Source organism: Dicentrarchus labrax, unplaced genomic scaffold (genome assembly GCF_905237075.1).
Source record: "Dicentrarchus labrax unplaced genomic scaffold, dlabrax2021, whole genome shotgun sequence".
NCBI classification, from domain to species: Eukaryota; Metazoa; Chordata; class Actinopteri; family Moronidae; genus Dicentrarchus; species Dicentrarchus labrax.
The window spans coordinates 13,142,658-13,160,530 of record NW_026136720.1 but is presented as its reverse complement, the minus strand read 5'-3'; the positions used below and the strand labels follow the sequence as shown (position 1 = coordinate 13,160,530).

General features: G+C 38.2%; 2 protein-coding genes and 2 long non-coding RNA genes across 5 annotated transcripts; 2 read left to right on the top strand and 2 right to left on the bottom strand.

Annotated features, from left to right (window-relative positions):
• Window positions 1–33: 33 nt before the first annotated feature.
• Window positions 34–9,047, bottom strand: blm (BLM RecQ like helicase). Of its 2 annotated transcripts, XM_051381853.1 has the most exons (22): window positions 8,689–9,047; window positions 7,859–7,919; window positions 7,120–7,768; window positions 6,870–7,005; window positions 5,915–6,018; window positions 5,685–5,799; window positions 4,916–5,595; window positions 4,514–4,690; window positions 4,273–4,391; window positions 4,050–4,163; window positions 3,828–3,926; window positions 3,589–3,737; window positions 3,381–3,487; window positions 2,927–3,087; window positions 2,625–2,820; window positions 2,227–2,417; window positions 1,985–2,129; window positions 1,670–1,869; window positions 1,076–1,271; window positions 862–984; window positions 582–786; window positions 34–452 (listed from the first exon to the last, which is right to left on the bottom strand). In XM_051381853.1, exons 1-22 carry the CDS (start codon window positions 8,781–8,783, stop codon window positions 287–289), a joined length of 4,188 nt encoding a protein of 1,395 aa, XP_051237813.1. In that variant the 5' UTR covers window positions 8,784–9,047; the 3' UTR covers window positions 34–286. The 2 variants fall into 2 exon arrangements, with proteins under 2 accessions (XP_051237813.1, XP_051237812.1); XM_051381852.1 differs by having other exon boundaries at window positions 7,120–7,919.
• Window positions 9,048–10,548: 1,501 nt separating this feature from the next.
• On the bottom strand, window positions 10,549–13,874 carry ctsh (cathepsin H). The gene is made up of 12 exons (XM_051382276.1): window positions 13,697–13,874; window positions 13,548–13,579; window positions 13,258–13,363; window positions 13,099–13,169; window positions 12,915–13,019; window positions 12,498–12,584; window positions 12,330–12,385; window positions 12,145–12,226; window positions 11,978–12,046; window positions 11,792–11,898; window positions 10,935–11,060; window positions 10,549–10,851 (listed from the first exon to the last, which is right to left on the bottom strand). Exons 1-12 carry the CDS (start codon window positions 13,758–13,760, stop codon window positions 10,782–10,784), a joined length of 975 nt encoding a protein of 324 aa, XP_051238236.1. The 5' UTR covers window positions 13,761–13,874; the 3' UTR covers window positions 10,549–10,781.
• Window positions 10,954–11,855, top strand: LOC127353208 (uncharacterized). Its single transcript, XR_007881249.1, has 2 exons — window positions 10,954–11,078; window positions 11,712–11,855. It is a non-coding gene; the product is annotated as an uncharacterized LOC127353208 (long non-coding RNA).
• On the top strand, window positions 12,925–17,156 carry LOC127353207 (uncharacterized). Its single transcript, XR_007881248.1, has 2 exons — window positions 12,925–13,038; window positions 15,205–17,156. It is a non-coding gene; the product is annotated as an uncharacterized LOC127353207 (long non-coding RNA).
• The last annotated feature ends 717 nt before the right edge of the window (window positions 17,157–17,873 follow it).

The following is a 17,873-nucleotide window of genomic DNA, read 5'->3' as shown; positions in this document are numbered from 1 at the left end:
CACAAAGGTCTGTTCTGAATGTAGAGCAAGTAATTGTTCAAATGTAAAATTGTCTTTAATATGAAAAATGAAGATGTACATCACAATGGACAGTAAAAAACAGACTTTACAACAATTATAAAACCATGTACAAACAATCAATATTTAAATCTGGACAGACATCACAACAGTAACTGTACAAAGCATAAATACACAATAAGTCACATTTGACTTACTGGACTAAGTGGTTTGAAAATGTAGTGAGAAAGTAGTTTGCTATCCTAGAAAGTCAGACCAGAAAACATTCCTATCCCAAATGTGAAAAGGATGGCTTTAAGAAGGGTCGCTGATTGGTTTGGGGGGTCGGGAGGGACATTAAGCCCGGTGTCCTCCCTGCTGATGCATGTCCCGCTGAACTCCTATGGCCTCTGGAGCTGGACGATGACCACGATTTATTGCTGCTGTAGCCACGACTGAATCCGAAGCACAACAGCACGACATAAGAAAGGAGGGAAAAAGGAAACAGGTTTTGAGCTATGTAGTGAAACTTATAGCTATATCCCCAACTATATGATAAACTGTGAGACAAATACACTACACACCCTTTAGAGTTTGTACTTGAGTTGCCATATGCTTTTCTCTTCTTGGAATACTTGAAAAATGGAGCTTTCTTTCTCTTCTGTCCCTGTGGGGCCTGATCACGGAAGTAGGTGGAGGACTCTGTGTCGTCCTCGTCATCGTAATCTCCTGTGCGACCTCGTGTCGTGTCTATCCACGCGTCTCCGCCACTGTCAATCTGCTCTTGCGCTGCAGGGACAATATAGGCTTAATACCAAACGAGGTCCAAAAAAGCAGAAATGTGCTAAAACTATAGTGTCTTACCAGGCAGCTGCCACTCAGAATATTTCTGCAGGAGCTGAATGACTTCAGCTCCATACTTATCCAGTTTGTCTTCTGTCACACCATCAATTTGTAGCAGGACTTCAGGGTCAGAAGAAAGCTTCTCTGTGAAAAAAAAAGTAATAAAATGCAATTTATATCACATGAGCTGTTATGCCTTTCAAAAGACAGTCTTAACTATTTTTTCAGTAATTACCAGAGATCTTTTTCAAGGTGTCAGTGGAGAAGATGTTGTAATAGTGAATGCCAAACGCTTTTCCCAGCTGCTTGCACAGATCCGTCAGCTCCTTCAGACACTCCTGAACCTTCTCCTCTCTCTGGGAGACATTCTTGGCCACAGAAGCTCTATGTTTCCTGATGCTAGATGCACTTTCTGTCTCGTAGAACTCCACCTGCAATGAGACAAGTCCCAGTTAAGTGTTTTGATTAATAAGACTTAAGCCTAAATGTGGATATATAGTTCAAGCTGTTCATGCTGCTGTTAAAAAGGTCCAGTGTGTATGATTCAGTGGCATCTAGCAGTGAAGTTTTCCCCTTAAAACCGCTCTCAGTATTCTAGTCTGTAGTCTGTATTTGATAACCTGGGAATGAGAACAAGCTTTGAAGTGTGTACGAGAAACGACTGTGGTTGTAAAACTCGCGAAAAACAAGAAATCTACTGAAAGTGTTTGGTTTGTCCATTCTGGGCTACTGTAGAAACATGGTGGCTCATTCTAAGGGAACAAAAACACCATCTATGAATATTATAGATAGAGCTTCCTAAATGTTACACACTGGACCTCTAAATTACCTGCATGTGTCCAGACAACACGTTCATGGCTTTGGTTCCAGCAGAGATGTAAGACACAGCTTGGCCGTTGTTAGTGATGTAGAGATCCTCCACCAGGATGTTGTCCAGAACCAGTTTTTTGAAAAGACGGTCAGCATTATGCCTAGAGTATGCACCTCCCATCCCAAACATTCCTGTCTGTACCTTGGCAGATTTTGACCCTGAAAGAGAAGAAATGATTCCCCTCATAAGACCATTCACAGTCAACTCTTATTACATGTATCATGCAAGATTAAAACTTGGAAACTCCCATTTCATTGCGAGCATGTACTTTACCTATAAAGATATCCACCAGCATATTCAGTGTCAGTCTGTTTTGCTGAGCAGTCTTGCCAAACCTTGCTCCAACTTTCTCACAGTTCTCCTGGGCAAACTTCACAATCTTCTTCACATCTTCTGTAACATTTCTCATCTTGTATTGCTGCACAAGGGAATAGTCAAACATTTGTCCAATCAGAAACGGCCAGGTATGTTCTTAATTTGAAATAATAATAAAGAAATACTGAAATGATGCCTACGTTGGGTTTGGCACAGTTGTCACAGCTGACGTCTGCGTGGTCCTTGCAGAAGTTTTTGTTGAAATTCAGCTCCCCAAAGTATGCCAGCAGCTGAATTCTTCTGCACTCCATCAGGTTCTCACAGAAGTGCACCATGCTGTGTAGGTTGTTGTAATGAGTTGCTTTGGCGTGTCTGTCACCCTCTCTATCCACTGTAATAAAAAAAGAACCATCTAAGTCTACATGGCTAATATATACAGTTAGACACTTGGAAAGAAAACATGGTTTGAATTATTTCATACACTTAAAAAAAAAAAAAACTGGACGTATATATATATATATATATATATATATATATATATATATATAAAAATCACAAAACCAAAACCAGGAGAAAGGTCCATATTTTTGCCACATACTGCTGATAATCCTCTTGATGCGGTGGACGTCAGTGTAGGAGTAGAAGAGAATACAGTGAGAGATCTCTCCATCTCTGCCAGCTCTCCCAGACTCCTGATAGTAACCCTCCACTGACTTAGGCAGACTGGCGTGGATCACATAGCGCACGTCAGGTTTGTCAATCCCCATGCCAAAGGCTATGGTGGCACAGATGACCTGGCAGACAAAAAGGAAACGGTGAAACAAGAGCAATGTCCACTTTAAAAACTTCTGAACAGCTACTGGTTTGCTAAATGTTGCAGTGATTGAGAGGTGACCTCACCTGGCAGCCATCCTGATTGATCCACTTGCTCTGCACATATTCTCTGTCATTGTCACGCAGCCCTGCGTGATACGACAGAGCCAATATCCCTGCTCTCTGCAGACTCTCAGCCATGGCATCACAGTCGTTACGGGACAGGCAGTACACAATGCCAGAGTCACCTGCAACATGAAGAGACGCATGGAAAATGTCCTAAGTCACAGCCATTAATTTAATTCAATGGAGAAAAAAGCAACAGCTTTTAAAAGGCTCATCTTTAGTTTGCTGTTTGCTCTATAGTTACTTTAAAAAAAGAAGGTAACAGCGGCGGTAAAACTGTCACACTATGATGGCCCCCTCAACATTATTCATATATGACAGACAGAAAATACAAATTTGAGTTGAATTTGACAAAAAAGTTGCAGCAGTGCAATAATGCAATAATCAGGATCAGACGTATCCTTGAATTACTTACGTGGGTAGTGCTTCTTGATCCAGCTGATGCAGTCCTCATCAACCTTTTTGGGTTTCTTGGGTAGCACAGCGTACTTCAGGTTTGTTCTGTTGAAACTCATGGTAAACCTGAAAACATATTAGATGGAAAATGTACAGGTGTTGGCTCTTTGAATACAACAATGAAATAGAACTGATTAAAAAATCTGAGACTGAGATGGAGCACTTACACCTGCGGGCGAGTCATATTCAGCTGATTGAGGATGTCTTTCTGAACACGAGGGGTGGCAGTGGCTGTCAGGGCCATCATCGGCACGTTGCGGAACTTCTGACGCAGTTCATGCAACTTCTTGTAGTCTGGACGGAAATCGTGGCCCCACTGAAAGATTTAAGGTCACAGGATGATTCCCAATGGCCGTTGCAAAAATAAAAACATAGTGCAGACTGTATATACAGAAGACAAACTCACCTGACTGACGCAATGGGCCTCATCTATGACAAACCGGGCCAGAAGGCCTCGCTCATACAGGTTCTGCATGGCGGAGATCAGCTTGTTACTTGCACTCACCTTGGGGAGAAGAAAAGGTGCATCAGTAAAAAAAACATGGTTACTGCTAACTTTATTTATAGCAAACAAGAAAACACAATTACAGATTCCTATATATGTGAGTGTAACTCATCCATTTCTCACCTTTTCAGGAGTGACATAGAGCAGTTTAATGATGGGGTCTTTCCTAGAGAGCTGCATATAGATCCTCCCTGCTTCACTGTCACTTTTCTCACCAGACAGGCTTGTTGCTGGGATCTGAAATGTGGGACATTACAAAATAATCAATACACCTTGTGACACACATATTATAACAACATCACACTTAATACTGATCCAGATGACCAGCAGGAGCACATATACTTACATCCAGTGTAGTGAGTTTCTGGATCTGGTCTACAATGAGAGATTTGAGTGGGGAGATGACCACAGTGACTCCTGGTGACACGCAGGCAGGCAGCTGGTAGCACAGGCTTTTACCCCCACCTAAAAATGCATCAGTGACAAATAAAAATTGCCATTTTTACTGCAGTTGGCATCTAACCCTAAATCCTGAATCTGCTCTCTAAAAATAAAAAGTGTTTTTGTTATTTATATTCCCCACTAACCTGTGGGCATCAAAACAAACGTGTCTTCTCCCTGAAGCGTTGCATTAATTGCTTCTAGCTGATTGAACCTGAACTGATGAAGACCAAAACGCTTGTGAAAGATCTTCATCATCTCCTGTGAGTAGGGGAAGTTGAACCCTCTGAACCGATCATGGGCTGGGTTTCTAAAGGTGGGTTCTGCAATGGAAAGAATTAATATTCAGTTAAATGCACCAGAAAAGCATAAAACCATTAGGATAGGCTGCTGAAAATTATGCAAATAGGTTTGTTGGACATTTGTTAGAAACTACAACTGAATCTGCATTTTAAGTTCAACTTAGTGTTAGCTGTGAATGTGGAATTAGTTATGAGAAAATTTCTGCTTAAGTACAGACCCAAATTTTCCATGGCATAATGACTTACCAGGAGAGCAGATCTTCGAAGGCTTGGGTGCAGATACAGGTGTTGTTGGTTTCTTCTCCCACAACGACTTGCTTGGTCCCCCCTCTTTCACTTTTGTGGTCACAGTGCGGGACTTTTGTGTTGACACTGACACGGTTGGGGGTTCGTCAAAGTAATCGGGGATATCTGAGTCATTCAAGTCATCTATGTCAAAGTCGTCAATGTAAAAGTCATCTGGTTCTCTTTCTCCTGCAGCTGTAATGGTGGAGGTGGAGGTTTTAGATTTGTTCTGAACAACAGTCTCTGGCATCTTGGTTGAGAAGAACAAATCTGAAGCATCCAGATCTGTACTCGTTTTCTTTGAGAAATCAAAAGATGTATTTGTGAGGCTGTAGGCTGATGGGGAGTCACAGATACTCTCATTTTTCACATATGTTGTCCCGCTGTGTTTACTGTGGATGGGTTTCACATTAATAATACTGTCAGAGTGATCAGAGTCATAGTCCACAGAGATGGCTGAAGACCTGCTGATCTGAGGAGGCATCTTGGAGCTCACAGACACAGAGCCGCTGGATGATACGACATTTGACGTATCATTGATAAAAGAAGATTTTTCTTTAAAGCTGGGTACAGAAACCACAGTGCTGTCTGGCTGCTGCATCTTCAATAAACCACCACCACCAGTTGCAAGAATCCTCTTCCTGTGTGAGAAAAGCAGATGACTGCAATCATGCTCAGGTATAATTATCATGAATAATAATGAAGCCATTTTCCACTCAAATGTACACACCTTTGAGCCCTCTTCAGCAAAAGCTCACTTCCACAAGACAGAGCTATTAGTTCATATTCGGGGATGGAATCAACCAGAGCACAAATGGACTCCATAATACTGACGAGTTGTTCATCTGTAAAGTGATCAGCAAAACAACAAAATGAATAAACAGGGACAACGAACAAAGTCCTGATTTAACGAATAAAATGAGCACAGGATACAGAAATCAGAAAAAGTATAACCCTTACTTGTTTTGTCTTTTTTTTGATTATCAGAGAGTTTATGTAGTGTTGTGACAGATCCCTTTGATTGCACAGGACTGACTCTGCTTTCAGCCCCAGTTGATTTAGATCTGTTTGAAATAAAAGAAAGGTTATGTCCCATTTCCTTTTAAAAATTCACCTTAAGGTCAAGTCTATGTAATATCCAAAAAAGCAAATGCACTTAAAAGAGGATACTTTGCTAAGATAACCTTTACAGTAATGCAAATGGTGTGAACCCTTGGCATCAAAAATATATCCTACTTTAATCGTTGTTTTGTCAAATGTAAAATTGTTTCTAAAACCAACATGTGTATCTCAACTGATACTTTTTCATCAGTATTCATAACCTAAAAAAACCCCAACACAGCTTAGACACTTCCTGTTTACAAGAGTATGGATGAAAAGCAATAAAGCACAGTTAAATATCAACAACATAGCTGTCATCTGCTTCTGACTGATCACATTTCGTAAATAAAAGTAGGCATTGTAAAGTGGCTGGTGTTTGTCTGAGCTCAGAGTTTAAATGGAAAAAAGAGGAAAACAAAATAACAATGTTATGTCTGCGTGGGGAGGTGTTACTATACTAGCTTTGTTACTTTGTCACTTGTCTGAATTAACAAAGTAAGCTTCATTTGTACTGTTTCTCACAAACATTTCAGGGTTTAGTAAGGTCAAACAAATGTATATCACACAGTTTAAAGGGGAACTCCTCTGATTTTTCACATCAAAGTCTCTTTACAGGTCTTGGGATGTACTACAGCATATACAAAGAAAAGAGGCAGGCAGCTGGTAGCACCAATTTTGACTGTTTTCTTTTCTTTTTTTTTTTACAGATAATACACATAAATGTTATTAATAATAATAATATAATAATAATAATAATAATAATAATAATAATACATGGTAGTAGTAAAATACATCATTAATTGAAAGAACTGACCTCGTCTCCAATACAGAAGTGGTGTAAGACATCTCATCAGGGATTGGAGAGGGAGGAATATAATCAAGGTCATCTTCAGGCTCTGAGTTGTCATCAAGCTCTATTATCTTTGGGTCAATAAATTTTTTCTTATTGTCTAAAAGGCAAAGCAACATAGTCTTTGTTTAGTGTATAATGACATGCTTTCATGACCAATATCTGCTCCACAATGTACAAATAAAATACCAATGCTGCAATAAACAGTTTTTACCTGCTGTTCCTTTAAAAGGCTCAAAGTCAACATCGTTCTCCTCTTCACGATCACTCATGACAGACTTCAGTTGAGCATGAGGACGTCTTCTGGTATTTTTAATTGGAGAATCCTCAAGTTCACACTCAGCTGGGTCCTGATTCAAACTAGGTCCTGGTGAAACAGCTTCATCGACAGAAAGCATCATCCGTTCATCTGTTTCTATAGATTGTTCACTTCTGGAAAGACCGTTCTTGTTTGCAAAACTGTTGCTTAACTCTGGTGTCATAAGAGAGGCATCATGGTTTAGTTTCCCTGTGAATTGTGCTTTTTCTTTACAAGGAGATGACACTGGATTGGTGCTCTTCCCTGATATTTCTGAACTAAATGAGTCATTTTTCGCTTTGACAGGGGTTTCAAAATCATCAAAATCATCCCAGTCGTCCATTGGGAATCCAAGAGATGCATCCAGATGTGCGGAATTGCCCCCATTGCCACGAGTAAACTGATCATCAGATTTAGTTGGAGCTGTAGTCACCTTAATAGCGGACACTGCTGAAGGAGTCTGGCTTGCAGGAGCCGAGTTACCTGCTGGGCTGATGGGGTCCAACTTGCCTTGTGAACTTACAGGAAAGAAGTTGTTGATTTTGGACTTTTGAGGTCTCTCAAGCTTGTTTGAAAACGTTAAAGGAGATTTAGTCACCAAACTGTTCTGAGGGACATTGACATTCCTGCTTGCCAGAACATTAGAGCTGATTACCTTGGTCCGGACTTCCACCTTGGTTGTACCCGATGAGGACTTCTTCTTGAAAGAAAAGGCTCTGAAAAATAAACCAGTGTGAAATTATAAAAACGTGATTTGTCAGTTAAAAGCATCAGCATCATGCCCATTCGACTTCAGATTTATAAAATGTTAGACGATATTCAAATTCTCTTTTTGTGTTCTTAGAAATGTCTCTTTAAATCTGGAATCAAAAATCCCTTTTTCCCGGTATTGTTTCTTTGTTTTGAATGTCACATTTCATTTTAATGTAAGCATACAGGTACCGGTTGCAGTTGAGGCAGCAGGAACCACAGGATCTCAGAGGTTCAGTGTTCACATCAGTGGTTACAGTAAAATCATTATTGATATGATTTAACATTATTAGCACTTAACAATGTTAAATCAGTGTGTGTAGTGTCTACATTGTCTGTTAGCAGCTGCAGGAAACACAAACAAATATTACTTGGACAGACACTTAAAGACCACATTACTTATTAGGACTATTTGGACTCTTATATAGTGCAGCATTCACTAACTAAATCCATGTACAGTCGACCATTACAGTCTCCAGCAACATTGTTTAATATTGCCTGACAGATTAACTCTCTTCAGGATGAACTAAACGTGTTGACTATTTGCTCTGGGTGAACGAATCCCTTTGGTAGAGAGCAAATACTCGTTTTGCAACACGTTAGTCACCTCTGAGAAAGCTAACATATCCTATCTGTGTTGATAACTACCACAGCTAACACAGCTGACAGCTCAAAGCTAACTGCTAGCTGCTGTTATCTCCCTGCTGTATTGTAAGCTCTAAACTCTAAACTTACCCCGGTTTGGGTTTAGCCAGACACAACTTGCTCTGAGCAGCATTGCTGTGCCTCGCCAGCTGCTCCTTCAAGTTGTTTTGTGGAAGCCCAGACATTGTTGTTGAGAAGCAGAGCTAGCGAGCGTTGGCTAGCTAGCAGTCCGAGTTCAGTTCACGAGGTTGCGGACAGTTTCTTGCAACACTGCTCGCGACACGGGATGAGACACGCGACCGTAGGCTCGAGTGAAGTTTTTTTTTCTCGCTGCTGGGTTGTTTTTCATCCCCGTTCATTAAACTTAGACAGTCTTATTTACTAGTTTCTACCACTACGTCTGCTCTCTGCTGGACTATGAAGTAGCCAGACAACTGATTTAGCGCCCGTTCTACAAACTGACTCCTTATTGGCTGAGGAGGAGCAGTGAGGAGGATTCTGGGAAATGTAGTGTAACAGAATCAGAGCCGTTAAGATATAAGTGTATATAAAATAATATAAATGTAGATTTAATTTGATATCTTAACCCCTTCAGACCCGCCTTATGTTCCAAGGTTGTGACAAATATAATAATGACTTTTTCCCATCCTTAATGCAACCAGAAATGAGAATCAATAAAAAATATTTTTTTTTTATCAAAACTCTTTAATTGTTATTTTTTTTGTCCATTTCAATGGACATCAGATCCAAACAGTTGTTAAAATACCAACATCATATGACAACATCATAGCTATTTTTTGTCTTATAATTGTCACATTGACATCACATGGAACATGAACTTGAACAGTTCAAATTATGTTTTGTTTGTAAGGTCCAAACAGTTTTAAAATATAATTGTTTTCTTTTTCTTTTTCTTTATCTTTTTCTTTTTTTTTTGTTTGTTTGTTCTGCATATGGAATATTTTCAACTGATTATCAACTCATTCTCTTGTTCTGATGTACTGTTTTTATAGTAATAAGGTCATTCATCAATTTTGGCCAATTGAGTTCAGTAACATGGTTTCTGACCCACTGTCCATTCTAATGGACAGCGATATTTGAAAGAATCCTGTGTAAGGACTTGCACTGAAACATGTGATATTACACTTCTATTCATACATTCCATCAAAACTATGAAATCTTGGCACAAATATCTATAAATGTGAGTAAAACTGTTGAAAATGATCCTTACTTCGACGTGTGGGGTAAAGCCCTGCCATGCCTCTCTTCCGTATTGTCCAATTCAATGGACTTGAGGGTTCAAGTGGTGTTAAATGTTGCAAAAAGTAAAAAAGAAGCCCCTGTCATGTGACGTCCATTTTAATGGACACAGGGTCTGAAGGGGCTCTGAACAGAATATGCTGCCAAGATAGCAACGTAATGTAATATTAATAATAATAATAATAATAATAATAAAGCTACAATACTAATAACACAGTTTAATAATAGTTTCCTTATGGAGCGGTCACGCTCTTTCCTCTGACATTTTCAACCACTGGAGCCTGTTGGGGCACCATGACTGTGACCACAACTCTCATGGGTCCTTAAATTACAGAACAGGTGTTACAGGTATATACAAAATGATACATATGCCTTAATAAAACCATTTTTAAGTATTTTGACCACAAAATGATTCTAGGCGAGTCTTGTCTGTTGAATGAATTAGAAGATCAGTAAAAATGGCGTTTCATGTTTGCATTAAAATATATCTTAGATGTCACAGTGTGATAAAACATTTTTAAAATTAGTGTGTGTGTGTGTGTTTACTCTCTTTCTAGAGTTGTTTTGTGTAATCAGAGATAGAAACGTGTCACTTTGGATTATACCTTCTTCAGTCATTATTACTGTAGCTGTCACATTCAGGCATCTTGCAGACAGCTGCAATATATTGCGATGAAAGACTCAAACAAACAGATTTAATAGATTTTATTTGTGAATACAACTACATTTAATACATTTAATTACTGGCACCTAAGTGATCATTTCAGATTTATTGATCAATCTGGATATGACTTTGATCTGTCATATTAGTGCTTACTCCATTGTGCAAAAACCCACTGTACATAGAGCTGGCTACTGATTATAAAAAAAATCACTTTTTGGCTCCCTTTTCAGCCCTTTTGTAGTTTGCTGTCATACAGAAATCACACCTCTGGGAAAGACGAGCAGGCAGCGAGTCCACACATGTTACTCCCACGTTCAATGAGGAAGTATCTGTAAGCAGAGAACCGTGTTATTATCTTTTTCTGGTTGATATACATTCAGTATTTTTTTATGTGATTAAATACAAGACTTACCCGTCAATCCCCCAGGTGGGCCCCCATGAGTTCTTCACTATCCAGTAAGGAGAGCCATTTTCATTTCCGTACCCGACAGCTAACACAGCATGGTTCACCTTGTCTGTGGTTTTATGGCATTCAGTGCTGAAACCAAGAAGAGAAGTAAGTTGAATCCAACTTTATATACATGACTGTTTTGAATGAGGAACTAAACCTCCGCAATCTTGTTTTAGTTCTATTTTAATTCCAGCACAGTGTTTGTGTGTGTCTAGCTTGCATTACTTAAAGAAACATAGCCTTTTTCTTACAGTGGTATCAGTTTACTTAAGGTTATCCAGTTCTGATAAATGAGAGAAATGGTTACTAAGGCAGAAATAGACAATATTTCAATGGTGTAAAATGTCAACTGAATAGAAAGACCAGTCTGTCACATAATGTATAATGTCATTATAAAATATAATCCTTGATGAAACAGCTAAAAAGAGAGGGATGCATTACAAATCTAGCTGTGAGTCAAGATGTTGTCATATTTTATTGAAATGAACATAAGCCGGAAGGACTGTAAAATACACCTGAAAGTTCAAGTAAATGTGATATTTATACTATGAAATTTTAACACCAGGTGAAACAAGACTTTCCCCCTAAGAAAAACAAACTCTGTTTAATGTTTATTAACCATTTAGTTTTGTGTATATCCATGAAATGGACTGCATCTTTGTATATGTTTGTGTAAATGTAGCGGCAATACCCTCCCACTCTTAACCACCACTTTTTTTTTTTTTTACCAATTTACAGTATGAGTGTCAAAAAGCATAATAACTGGCCGAGACATGTGTTTTCAAGAACATGAAAACTTTTCCATGACTTCTCCTCACCTGGTGTACACGCCCTTGGAGTAATGCATGAAGTCAGAGGTCACCTCAAATGCAAAACTGACAGGATTGCGTGTGCCGACTGCATCCACCATCTCCATCTCATTGTACTGTAACAGAAAGACTTCATCACTCACAGGCATTTAATAAAAACATAAGTCTTGAAGAAAAACACTCATGTTCACTCACTGCTGTTATGTTCACCACATCCTTCACAAAAGCTGCTGCCTGCTTTGGTTTGTACACACAGTCACCCTCCTGAATTAACAAAAACAAAAGCCATTAAATATGTTTTAAATATTTCAAAGTCAGTTTAAGATTTGTTTATAATGTAGGATGGCAAATTATTTAGTTACAAAAGCTGTGTATGGGTAGTCTTCTTCTGTCATCAGTCCCTTGTTGTACATGATGTATTCAAATGCTTGACTGGGGAGGCCGCTAAAAGCCAAAGCCAAAGAGCTTGTTATAAAAATGTGTCTGCAGTGGTGCACACAGGAAATTTATCAAAAGAGGAAGGAAGGAAATTCATGTTGGCTCTCACCCCTTACATCCATGGTTGTTGAAGTTCTGGGCGCAGTCTACCAGCTGTTGTTCTGACTAAGTATAGATAAAAATGAGTTACAGTAAATACTCTTTACCCTACTATCACAAAGGAACAGCTATTATATACAAGAGCAGCAGTTTTAATAGAGAAGTGAAAGAAAGTCACCAGTGGTACGAGCTTCCCAGTTTTGATAGCGATTACAGACTCCAAACAGCCGGTTGTGGAAAATGTCCAGCAACTGCCACAACCTCCCTTTGGTGCAAATAAAACAAACAAACAATAAGAATATTTCTGAGTATTTTGTGAGATTAAATGAAAGTATCACAGTTGAAAAAGCACAGGTGGAACTAATAACATTAACAATGGCACCAGTCCAAAAACTAATGCAAAGCAATGCAGCAGTTAATGATATTATAGTAACACCTATAGAAACATACTACAACACACTAACTGTAAACTGTATGTATCCTTATAGTTATCAGTTAGAAACTCTTTGAATCTGCTGTGTTACCCGGCAACAACATAGGGTGACCTTTGAGATCAGTAATTGAAAATAAGATGTGCGTGTGGATTAAACTTTACCTGATTCTTCACAGGTGTCACATAATTTCCTTTCTTTCTCCAGTCGATGGAGTCTGGGTGTGGTCCGTTGCTGCTGAGGAAGTTCCCCCTGGTAGCGGAGCAGTTCTGGAAAAGGAAGTAAAATGTAAAATAACTACCCTCGCACCACAAAAACAAAAATGACTTCCTGTATGGATGGCATTACCTGTGGCTCAGACCAGAGGAAAGTCTTTCGAAATTCACCAAATGTCATGTCTGAAAACTGGTTCAGCCTCACTGCAGGAGGAGATTAAAAAAAGGGTCAACACATTTAACTATGAAACATATGAAAAGAATAGTAAATGCAATAAGAAGCCATTCCTACTTGTGAAAGAGTGATTTCCTTCATTGTGTTTGTCAACCCTCCTCTTGTTGTCACTGAATATCTGGAGTCTCTCATAGTACTCCTTCATGTCGTACATTTTGTTGTGCTGTACATTGGAGAGAGTGCTGTTAACTTTAATTATGCGATCAGTTTATAAGCATGTAGCTCACATTAGAGCTTCACTCTTATCGTTAAGTAACACTGTAGCTGTGGTTTTTCACTGCAGGTAACTTCCTCATAACCACATACTGTATATGTTACACAACGTGAGATAAAGCGATATAACCTACCTGCACCATCCATGATTTGAAGTGAAACTCGTCTGAAAACAATTCATACAGTAAAAACTTTGAGATTTCAACAATAAGAACAAACAAACAAAAATGTAAAAACTTAATTTTGCAGAATATGAAAGTGAAAGTTAAAGCACGCAGCTTACCTTGTTCAATCACATGAAAAGCTGAAGCTGCTGACAGTAAAGCAAACAAAAACAAAGTGTTCATAATGATCACTTATTAAAACTTTCAGCCGGTGACACAGAGAGAAGAAAAGAAAGCGGAGTGAAGCAGATCACGAGGTGAACTGCTGCCTATTCAGAATTCCCCTACTTAAAAAAATAATGATGACTGAATCAACCAATCAGTGTCAAACATAATACCCATAAGCTTAAATAGTGTTTTCTTTTAGTTGACCTGCAAATCTTGAACCACTATGATGACCTAGCCTACATAATAAAGTACATAAGTTAAAGCTGCAGTAGGTCATTTTTATTAAAACATTTTTTGTCATATTTGTTCAAACTTACTATATTCTGACAATATTACATGAGACAGACAATGTGTTAAAAAAAAATCTGGTTCGTCTGCCTCCTTGTTGCGCTCCTAATGGCATTTGCAATTAATTAATTGATTGTTGAGTCTCACTCCCAAGTCGGCAAACCTCATCTTCAAACCTCAAACCCAAAACGTCTTTATATCTTTCTCTGCTCTGATTGGCTGTTCCACTGGATTGTTGCAAATACCATTAGGAGCACTAGGGGGAGCCAGAGGAACCAGATTTTTTTCACAGATTATCTGTTTCATGTACTACTGTCAGGATATAGTGAACATTTCACCAAATATTACAAAAAGTTATTTTTCCAGAAGTTGTCCATCATTAACATCATGCCAAAGGCACTTAATTTGTTGAGGAGCTGGTATTATTTTAGGTTAATTTTAGATATCACATGAGACATGAAACATGTAAGGAGACAAGGACTTGCTTTGGTCAAATTGCTTAAAAGTTAGGTCAGGGGTCATTTGATATTTTTTGGATACAATAAGCAACAAAAAAACTTCATCAAGTCTGACTTGTAGAGTAATATTTTAAAATAACACGACATAATATAAAAAATGGGTGAAATGAAAATGTTTTTGCTTAAAGGATAAAAAACTTCTTGAAGCACCAATGTCCTGCTAGTTCTCCTTTAAATGGCACCAGGGCCAAGAGTCTCACTCTTACTGTTGGTTGAATAGTTGTATTTTATTTAATTAACAAATGTTGTGTTTAATCAAACTGCCTCAAACTCTAACTGCCACAAAGAAAGCGGGGAGGGAGAGAAAGGGGGCCAGGAAGTATTTCAACATTCGAGTACAGGTTGGTATCTGGGTATATAATAAATTGTTTTTCCTCAGGGCAGGTTTATCCAGCCATGTGTAAATGAAAACATTAATATGATAAATTTACATTTAAATATATAAAAAATAAAGGAGACAACAAACCCTCAAATTAAGTGGTTTTCACTTTATCGTCTAACTCTGTGACACTGACAAGTGACTCATTATATCCTCGTGCTAACTCACCAAGAAAGATTATCTGTTTTAGCATTTAACTACAAGTAACAAATGTATACTGTATGGCATTTGTGGAAACTTTGAATTTTGAATTTGTGTTTTTTTGGTTTTTCAGATAAAGCTGGGACTTTACACACATCATCACTTGCTAGGACAGAGAGATGCTGATGTTAAAATACTTTCAGATTATATTTTATTTCATACTGAGCGAGCATGATGTCAACTGATAGATGATCTACAAAAACACTTGAGACAAAATGCCCCTGATATAAAATGGATTTATTAGCAAGAGGTAACTGGGAAACATGTTTGTTTGTTTGTTGTTATTACCATCATCATATATTTTCTTTTGTTGTCTTTTCATTTGTTTTCTTACAAAACTGTGAATATTTCTTAAGGTGTGGAAACATGAGGGCTGAAAGATAATTTTCATACCACTGGGTATTGCTAACAGCAAAAGGTTTATTTGTTTATATACCTTATAAGAGTATGTGCATGTATAAGTGTATACAGTATAAGTATAGAGTATTATTCTGTATGTGAAGGTGTTGCATGCCTGCCATATGAGCTTCAAAAGTGTACTGTACATACATAGTAAAAATACATACAAATATTCACAGAATAAGCACTACGTTACTATATTCCTGCTAACAGAAATGGTTATAGACAGGATTACAGTATAAATGCAAAACACTTTGATGTTATCTTCTGCCTCTAAGTCATGGTTTCAGGACCACATTGTTGTAGCGTTTTGTGTTTAAGCTTGAGATACAACTTTTTTTTTTTTTTTTTAAGGATTACACTGTTCCACATTGAGAAATATGCAGGGTTGCATGTACAAAATGTACAGCACATCGCAGTGAGGTGAATTAACAACAAAGTACAAAATACTTTCCCATGTTCATATAAAGAGCAGGTCACTCTCTCTTATACTACTACAAAAATAGTGTTTGAATGCTGCAGGCAGAGGTCATTCACATATGTTTTATCATAGTTTTTAAACAGCAATGCATATAACAGAGTGATATACAGTCACGTTCCACAATCACTGGAACAGCAAAAAGGACAGATTGTCTTTTAATTACAGAAGAGCAACAACCTTTTACTCTACATAGCCTAAGTATCGCCAAACCTGAAGGTACAACACCATTCCATCGCATTTAATCTTTAATTTTTTAATGATTGATGATGATGACTAATCTTTCACTTTAATTCATCTAAAGAAATCACTGTATGTTGTTACACAGCTTATAGCTGATTATAAAATAAACTGAGTGAGTTTTGTCGCTTTATGTGACAACAGGCTAAGAAAGGAGCATATTGCTTTACAACAAATAAAAAGACACTTAAAATTTTGTCAGTTTTAGGTGAATGAAGACACGCCTTAGAGCCGAGGTTCCCGACCCCTGTGGACCGCTACTGATGCTCAGAAAATTTGCTACCCGGCAGCGAAAAAACTGTGTGATTCTGCTGGGGAAAAAAAACCTAAATAATTATAAAAGGATGTCTGTTCTGCAGGTTTCATCACTCCCTGTCACCTTCTCAACAACAATATACTTAAGCCATGCTAGTGGCCTGTCAGTAGATCGGTCCACCACTTTGATCCTCGTATACATATTTCAACAACTATTTTATAGATTGTACTGAAATTTGGTTCAAATATTCATGGTTCCCAGAGCATAAAACCTCCTGACTTTGGTGATCCCCTAACTTTTCCTCTGTTACCACCATGAGGTTCATATTTGTGTTTTCCACTGAAATTGAACTGTTGGATGGATTGCCATGAAATTTGATACATTCATGTCCCTTTCAGGATCAATTCTAATAACTTTGCATAATAACTTGCATCTAGTGCCATCATCTGGTAAAACATTTTTATTGGTCCAATATTTTGCTTTGTGATCAAATACCTGCAAAACTAACAACATTCCCACCAGCCTTTGTGTTTAGTGGTAATTAGCAAATGTTAGCATGCTAACACACTAAACAAAGATGGTGAACATGGTAAACACAAGCATGTTAACATGCTGATGTTAGCATTGGGCTCAAAGCACCGCTGTGCCTAAAGTGAAACCTAACAGAGCTGCGAACATGGCGGCAAACTCTTGGTCATGTTAATCAAAGAAGGTTATGAGTATGTGAGGTAACATCCGGCATTAGCACATTGAGCATTCATTCAGTGTTAGTTGCTTTGTTTTTATTTTCTAAATTCTAAATTTTCATTTAGTTCTCATCCCCTTTTTGTCTGATTGGGCTGGTCCACAATGACATAGCCATAGATGGTCTGCAGTGCAAAAAACAGTTGGGAACCCCTGACTTTAGAGTAGTGAGCAGAAATTAAGAAACAAATCCCTCTAGTTTTGGTTTGGGAAGCACAGGGATAGTTATGCTTCGGATACCTGATGTCTTCTCCACTGATCATTGTTCCTTATCTTTAAATACAGCTATATTCTCTTTGCTCTTTTACCTGATTTGATGCAGTTACATTTTTACAATGCTACATTGGTTGCAGTGAAACTCAGTCATCGATAAAACTCAAGCAAAGAGAACAACGGCCGGCAGCACGGGCGCTCAGAAAGTGCAAAGTCGACACAGTATGAGATGATGCAAAATAATGTCATTGGTCACTAAGAAGGCACAGCTGTGTACAACCAAAGTGACCTCTGTTATTATGCTTGAAATATCCCAAAGAAATGTTGAAAAAAACTCATGGCAACAGTAACAAACAGAAAATATACACTGAAAGGTTTTGTGTCATTAAACATCTACTGTACAGAAGAGCAA